General features: G+C 34.6%; 1 protein-coding gene across 1 annotated transcript in view; it reads left to right on the top strand.

Moving 5' to 3' along the window:
* Positions 1-8,514, top strand: part of LOC102833226 (disintegrin and metalloproteinase domain-containing protein 18-like) — a gene marked incomplete at its 5' end in the record, with an annotated part of 250,534 nt that overhangs the window by 228,488 nt on the left and 13,532 nt on the right. Inside the window, one exon of the mRNA XM_006859992.1 lies at positions 6,867-6,981. Within this exon, the coding sequence (XP_006860054.1) occupies positions 6,867-6,981 (115 nt within the window). The remainder of the gene's footprint in view (positions 1-6,866; positions 6,982-8,514) is intronic.

Below are 8,514 nucleotides of genomic sequence, written 5' to 3'. Positions count from 1 at the left end.
TTCTTCCTTGTCTGTCTTCATCTGGTTTAAAGTTAAGAAAGGTGTGTGACAGGATTTTATTCTTACACCATACTTATTCCACCTGCATGATGAGCAAATAATTTTAGAAGCTGGTTTATATGAAGAAACACGTGGCGTCAGGATTGGAGGAAGACAACCTGAAAAATGCAGATGATACAACCTTACTTGCTGAAAGTGAAGAGGACTTAAAATACTTCCTGATGAAGATCAAAGACCACAGCCTTCGGTATGGATCACATATCAATGTAAAGAAAACAAAGTCCTCACCACTGGACCAATAAACAACATTCTTATCAGCTGAGAAAAGATTGACGTTATCAATGACTTCATTCTTCTTGGATCAGCTATTTACACTTATAGAAGCAGCAGTCAGGAAATCAAACAACATATTGCGTTTGGCAAATCTGCTGCACGAGACCTTTTTGAAGTGTTGAAGAACAAAATGTCAGCTTGAGGACTAAGGTGCACCGGACCCAAGCCGTGATATTTTCAATAATCCCATCTGCATGCGAAATCTGAACAGTGAATAAGGAAGATCATAGAAGAATTTGATGTTTTTGGGTTATGGTGTTAAAGGAGAATATTGAAAGTATCATGGGCTACCAAAAGAACAAACAGATCTGTGTTGGAAGAAGTACAACCAGAGTGCTCCTTGGAAGCCAGGATGGCCAAACTTCGTCTCTCATATTTGGTCATATTATCGGGAGGGACCAGTCACTGGATGAGGATATCATATTTGGTAAGGTAGAGGGTAAGAGAAAGGAAGACCCCCAAAGAGATGGATTGGCAAAGTGGTAGCATCAATTAGTTCAATCATTGCAACAATAGTGAGGTTGGCCCAGGACCAGGCAGTGTTTCGTTCTGTTGTACATAGGGTTGTTATGAGTCGGAACTGACTTGATGGCACCTAACGACAATGACAAAAAGAGTCAGAAGCATTTGCATAACCAGTAAAGCTCAGATAACCATCTTTCTGGTATTCTCTGTTTACAGCCGACATTCATCTGATGTCAGCAATGATATCCCTCATTTCACACTATGATTGATCCTGTCTTCAAACTCTGATGTTGTTGTTAAGTGCCGTTGAGTCGATTCCGACCCATAGTGACCCTGTACAGGGTTTCCAAGGCTGTAAATCTTGATGGAAGTAGAAAGCCTCATCTTTCTCATGTGAAGTGGCTGGTAATTTTGAACTGCTGACCTTAAGGTGTGCAGCCTGATTTGTAACCACTATGCTACCAGTAGCACTTAGTTAGCTGTAAATGCTGTAGCCATTTAAGAATTTTCTTTAACAAAATTTTACTTGTATGTGATATTAATAATATTTTCCCATGATTTCTTCATTCTGTTGGGTTACCTATCTTTGGAATGGGCACAAATATAGTTCTCTTCCATTCAGTTGTCCTGGTAGCTGTCTTCCAAATTTCTTGGCATAGATAAAGTGATTGACTCCAGTGCTATATCAGTTTGTTGAAATATTTTAATTATCATCATTTTCTTGAAACTTGTTCTTAGTCAATGCCTTCAGTGCACAGTAGACTGACTCTTCCTTTACAACCTTAGGATTTTGATATGTGTTGTTGTTTTGTTGTTAAGTGCCACTAAGTCTGTATTGACTCATAGCAAACTATGCACAATAGAGTGAAACACTCCCTGGTCTTGTGCCAACTAAACAGTCCTTGTCACACTTGTGCCCATTACTGGTATCACTGTGACCATCCGTCTTTTCTAGGGTTTTCTTCTTTATCTCTGCCACATTACCAAGCATGATGTCCTTCTCAAGGGACTGGTCCCTCCTGATTTTGCACTCAAAGTATGAGGGATGAAGTCTGGCCATCCTGGCTTCCAAGGAGCATTCTAGCTGTACTTCTTCCAACACATATGTGTTTGCTGTTTTGACAGCCCATGATACTTTTAATATTTTCTTCCAGTACCATAAAACAAATGCATCAATTCACTTATGGTTTTCCTTTCTCATTGTCAAACTTTCACAAGAATATGAGGTTATTGAAAATTCCATGATTGGATTAGACACACCTTAGTCCTCAAATTGACATCTTTACTCTTGAAAATTTTAAAGATTTCTTTTGCAGCAAATTTGCATAACGTAATATATTATTTGATTATTTGACTGCTGCTTGTATAAGCGCTGATGGTAGACCAGGCAAAATGAAGTCTTTGACAACTGCCATCTTTTCTCCATTTATCTTGATATTATTTCTTAGTCCATTGGCAAGGATTTTCGTCTTCTTTACATTGAGGTACAACCCATAACAAAGCTGTGATCTTGGATTTTCATCAGCAAGGATTTTAAATTCTCTTTGTTTTCAGTAAACAAAGTTGCATCATCTGCATATTGCAGATAAGCCTTCCTCTTATCCTGATGCCATGTTTTTATTCATGTAATTTTTGAACTTTTCATTATAATATTTGAGTTTCTCTTCTCATGCTGCCCTTTCTTTCATTTGTTTTAGCATGTCTATGCTTGAGAGCAAGTCTCAGAGTCTCTTCTGGCATGCCATTTTGTATTTTACGTCTTTCTTGTCTTCTTAATCACCTTTTGCTTTTTCCTGTATTATGTTCTTTATGTCATCTGACATCTCTTTTTGTTTGCAGTTATTAGTATCTAAATCTGTTCTTCAGATGATCCCTATCTAAACTTAGGTGGGATTATGTTAAATGTTATGTTTTGGCTCTTGTGGATTTGCTTTAAGTTTCTTCAGCTTCAATCTAAACTTGCATATGAGCAACTGATGGTCTGTTCCACAGTTGCCCCTGGACTTGTTTTGGCTGATGATATGGAACTTTTTCACAAATATTGTCAATTTGATTTCTGCCTATTCCTTGTGGTGTGGTCCATGTGTGTAGTAGTCTTTTATGTTGTTTAAAAAAAGGTATTTGCACTGAAGAAATCATTGGTCTTGAAAAATTCTATCATTGGCTCTCCATCATCATTTCTGTCACAAAAGCCATATTTTCCAACTACTGATCCTTCCTTTTTGTTTCCAACCTTTTTATTACAATAACTAATAATTATCAATACATCTTCATTTCTTGTCTGATCAATTTCAGACAGAAGAAGTTTGGTAGAATTCTTCAATTGCATCATCATTGGCTCTAGTGATTGGTGCATAAATTTTAATAATAGTGGTATTAACTGGTCTTCCTGGTAGGCTCATGGATATTATTCTATCACAGATAGCATTGTACATCAAGATAGATCTTGTTATGTTCTTTTTGATGAGGGATAGGATGACATTCCTCTTCAATTAGTCATTTCCTGTATATTAAACCATGTGATTGTCTGATTCAAAATGGCCCTAACCAGTCCATTTCAGTCCACAAATGCCTAGGATATTGATCTTTATGTATTGCATTTCTTTTTGGACTACTTTAAAATTTCCTTGATTCATACATTGTATATTCTATGTTCTGATTTGTAATGGATAGTAGCTGTCACTACTCATTTTGAGTTATGTCCCATCAGCAAATGAAAGTCCCCAAAGTATTACTCCATTCACATCATCGTTATTAACTCCACTTTGAGCAGGCAGCTCTTCTGCTGTCATATTTTGAGTGCATTCCAAATGACAGGCTCATCTTCCATTACTATACCTGACAATGTTCTGATGTTATTAATAATATTTTAATTTTTTATATTCTGGTGCTATCTGACAATATTCCATTACTATTCATTAGGTTTTCATTAGCTAAACATTAAGAGGTAGTCACCCTCTCCTTCTTCCTATTCTTTCTTATTCTAGAATCTCAGCTGAAATCTGTCCACCATTAGTGACACTGATGACTTTTTAAATACCAGTGTTATAGCTTCCAACATCACAGCTACCTGCAAGAAACCACAGTATAGCAAACTGACAGATGAGTGTTTGGGTATGTGTGTAGCTCTGTAAATTGAATATGTATGCTTATGTGCTTTTACATGCCATAATTTTACAAGGCAAATCTTCCCTTGGAATTTTAGCATATGGCTCAATTGTACTTTTTTGTCACGGATATTTATGGGATCCTACATTGTCTTGTAATCACTTGTCTGTCAATTTATTATACTGTGATGGCTTTCATGTAGCTGTAATTCTAGATGCTATGCCACTGGTATTTTAATTACCAGCAGTGTCACCCATGGTGGGCAAGATTCAGCTGAGCTTCCAGACTAAGAATAATAATAAGAGACAGAATAATTTTGAATATTTAGTCACTGAAAACCTTATAAATAGCACTTTCAGATAACACAAGAATATGGAATGTTGAAACATGATGAAGAGAACCAGAATATTATTATATTGTTTGCTATGGCTCTGTAGTACAAGCAAGGGACTGCAAACCAAGAGGTTTGTGGTTCCAGGCCATCAGCTGTTTCATGGGAGAAAAATGATACTCTTTGCTCCCCTAAAGGTTTAAAACCATGAAAACTCTATATAGGTTTTCCATGAATGAGAACCAAATCAAAGGCACTTAATAACAGCAACAATAACAACATTACCGGAAGCTATTTATGTCGATCATCTGCTTTGAGCAACCTCCAAGATGGATGAAACAGAGACATACCCTTTCCTTTAAGGTTTAATAGAGTCACTTAACTGATTCTCAAAGATAATTATCATACTTTGTTAATAAGGTGTTCTCTGTTCATTTAAGAAACAGGTAGTAAATTCCCAAATTGGAGATGTGACAGTTTCAGTTTTTCTCCAAAGAGAGTAATGTTGGCTGTTGGTTTTATATACATGTCCTTGATTATGTTGATGAATTTCTCTCCTTTTTCTGTATTTTGAGTGCTTTTTTTAAAAAAAAAATTTTTTTTGTCATAACTCTATTTTGGATTTTGTCAAATAACTTTTCTGCACCAATTGATAAAATCATGGGGTTCTTTTATGTTGTTTTATTATTTGATGTATTTTGTTAATAGTTGCTCTAATACTGAAACATCTCCCGATTAATCGTAGGAGTCCCACTAGGTCACAATGGATTCTTTAAATATATATGTTGTTGAATTCCATTAGCTAGGTTTTTGTTGAAAATGTTTACATCTATGTTCATGAGGAGTATTGATTTATAATTTTCCATTTTAGTGATGTCTATGTCTGGTTTTGGTATGAGAGCTATGCTTATTTCATAAAATGTATTCAGGAGTTTTCCATCCTTTTTAAGTTCAGGAATAGTTTAAGTAGAATTTGCACCATCTTTTCTCTGAATGTTTGGCAGAATTTATCAGTTAAGTCATCTGGCCCCAGACATCTAGTTTTTAATTTATTTATTTAATAATGTTTCCAAATTTCACCATTTAATCATTTCTAGTTTCATAGTATCTGACTTTATAGCATATGTTTAAAATTTCCATTGATAGTTCTTATCTTGTTTGCAGCGATCTGTGTACACAGTTTTAGTACTCATTCAGTAGATAATTTGCTTAAGTAAATTTTTTTAGTCAGAGTTGTGTAAATTGAAGCAATTAAGATGTCTATAGTGTTGACTATAGTTTCTCTTGTTCATCTTTGGTTGTCTTCAGTTAGGGCATGAACAAGATTATTTTCATGAAATTTGATTCTGATAGGCTACCACTGAGGGCTTCCCTTTAACATCATCTCATTTCCATCCTCCCTGCTTTATTTTTTCCCCTTCTTCTTCTTTATTACTTTATACTCAAAAAATATTTATATAGGCTCAAAAATACTAATTGCCACAGATAATGCTTTTCTTGTTGGGTGCCAATTCTAACACATCAGTCAATTCTAACTCATAGCCACCCTATGTGACTGAGTAGAGTTGCACCATTGTTTACTTGGCTGTAATATTTTTTTAAAAAAACAAACAAAGTTTTTATTGTGAATTGAGTGGAAGTTCATATGGCAGATCAGTTTTTCATTCAACAATCCATTCACATTTTGCTTCATATCATTGACTATATGCAACACATATAATAAACACAATGTAATACACTTATACCACCTCTTCCCTGTGTTAACTATTTCAATTCCTCCTACATTCTTAATCCCTCTGAAGTTTGTACTTGGATAAATGCTGCTATTATTATCTCAAGTTATTGATTATTCTAAGCACTTACCTTACTAGTGTTACTATTCGACTTAAAGATCTATTGTTTGGCTGGAAATTGAGACATAAGGTTGAGTTCATTTAAGACCTGAAGTTTTGTCATAATATGGGGTGTTCCAACAGTCTTTATCCAACTAGTTTGAATGAATTTTATGATTTTGAGTTTTGTTTCACATTTTTCTCCCACTCTGTCCAGGACTTTCTAGTGTGATCCCTTTCAGAGCAGTTGATAGTGGTATCTGGGCACTATCTAGTTCATTTGCTGTGTCTTCTTAAAACTAGTTATCCATTTGTAAACTGCTGATTTCTTTGATACATTATCCCCATAAATTTATCTTAAAGTATCAATGATTGCACAGTTATTCTACCCAGGCAACATTATAAGTTTGATGTTTTTCTTGCATCAATTTTAGTAATTCAGGTTGCTCTGATAGGGACTCTTTAAATGGTTTTGTCCATCTTAGTGCCTGAAACTAGATCTTGTTTCAGATATGTTAGTATTTATTTTGGTCCAAATTTATTTTAAATCCATACACAGTGTTTTCATAACTTAATGAACTTTTCTTGAAGACTCCCTGTATTTGTGAAGATATTACTGTGAAGTTTATTTTTTTATCACTTTGTATTTTTAATATCATTTAAAAATAATAATGAAAATTACTTAAAACATTAATTTACATTCATATTAATAATGTGCATTGACTAATAATGAAAAGTAATACACTTATATTTATGTATATTACATGTTTTTGCTTTCTACCTTGGTTTTATTTTAGGTTTGTAATCAAAACTTTAATTGTCACTGTGATGTTGGATTTGCACCTCCAAAGTGTGAGCCAGCACCGTCATCATTTGGGGGAAGTATAGATGATGGGTTTTGGCTTGTATCAGGTTAGTAAGTAGATCAATATACTCAAATAGAGCTGTCTGCCCTTATAGAAATACAATTTTTCTCCAGTGTCTTATGTTAGCCATAATTCTATAACTTATGGAGGGTGCTATTAAGTACCTTTGAATATGTCCAGACTCATACTAATGCTTGAATGTGTAGGTGTTCAACAGAGCAGCTGGTAGGTTTGAGCAGATAGCCTTGTAGTTAAAAATCCAGTCCTTATCCAATAGGGCCACACCAGGACATACAAAAAATATAACTAGTTCTTCAATTTAATTTCAATTTAGTTAATTTCATTTTTCAAAAAACCCCTGTGGCCAGTGTTTATTTTATTAGACAGTTTATCCTAGATCATATTTGCAGCTTAAAACTGTATATATGCTTTAATTCTAAGCTAGAAGTCAATATTTAAAAAGACATGTTCCTTATTTTTAATTATATTTCCAAGAGTACTTCTATTTTAAATATCAGTCTTTTCTACATCATTATTGTTATAAGTAGAAATGGAAATATAATTTTACTATATCATGTGTGTAATATTTAAAACTTAGATATTGTAATGTGCTAGTTCATAGCTGAGTTGCAACTTTAATGTAAAACCTAGTTTTATAAGAAAAGAAAAAAACAAACAAACAACTTTTATATCTGTACAATGTGGATACAAGATGACACCAAACATGTGTTATTGCACATATGATGAAAAATAACATATTTGTTTTATTAAATCTTTTTTTATGGTTAGATGTATATACCTTAACTAGTCCTTTGTTGTTGTTGTGTGCCGTCGAGTCGGTTCCGACCTATAGCGACCCTGTACAGGGTTTCCGAGGGTGTAAATCTTTACGGGAGTAGAAAGCCTCATCTTTCTCCCGTGGAGCGGCTGGTAGTTTCGAACCACTGACCGTAAGGTTCGCAGCCCGATTCATAACCACTATGCTACCAGAGCTCCTTAGAGGTATGCAAATGTTCCCAAGCAGCAAATATACTTCTTATTAAATAGATATATGAATTAACTTGTCTGTCAGTTTGTTGGGGTGACTTGTATGTTGTTGTGATGCTGGAAGTGATGCCACTAGTATTTTAAATACTATCAGGGTACAACCATGGTGAGAAAATTTCAGCTGAGCTTCAAGAGTAAGAAAGACTAGGAAAAAGGGGAGGTGGACTACTTCTGAATGTTTAGTCACTGAAAATTTTTATGAATAACAGTGGGACACTGACAGCACCAGAATTTTGAATATTGAAACACATTATGGACAACACTAGAATATTGTCAGATATAGTTCCAGAAGATAATCCCTTCAGGGTGGGAGGCACTCAAAATATTGCTGAGGAAGAGCTGCCACCTCAAAATAGAATTGACCGTGATGTGAAAAGTGAGTAAAGCTTTTCTGATGTTCATTTATTTATGGGAAAACAAAACAAAACACCCCTCAAAATGAGGAGAAACAGCTGCAAGCATCCATTATTAATAAGAATATGAAATGTATGAAGTATAAATCTAAGCAAATTGGAAGTTGTCAAAAGGAAAA

This window comes from Chrysochloris asiatica, unplaced genomic scaffold (genome assembly GCF_000296735.1).
Source record: "Chrysochloris asiatica unplaced genomic scaffold, ChrAsi1.0 scaffold00035, whole genome shotgun sequence".
In the NCBI taxonomy this organism is placed as follows: Eukaryota; Metazoa; Chordata; class Mammalia; order Afrosoricida; family Chrysochloridae; genus Chrysochloris; species Chrysochloris asiatica.
Note: the sequence above shows the minus strand (reverse complement) of the source record. Positions and strands in the feature narration are given on the sequence as shown.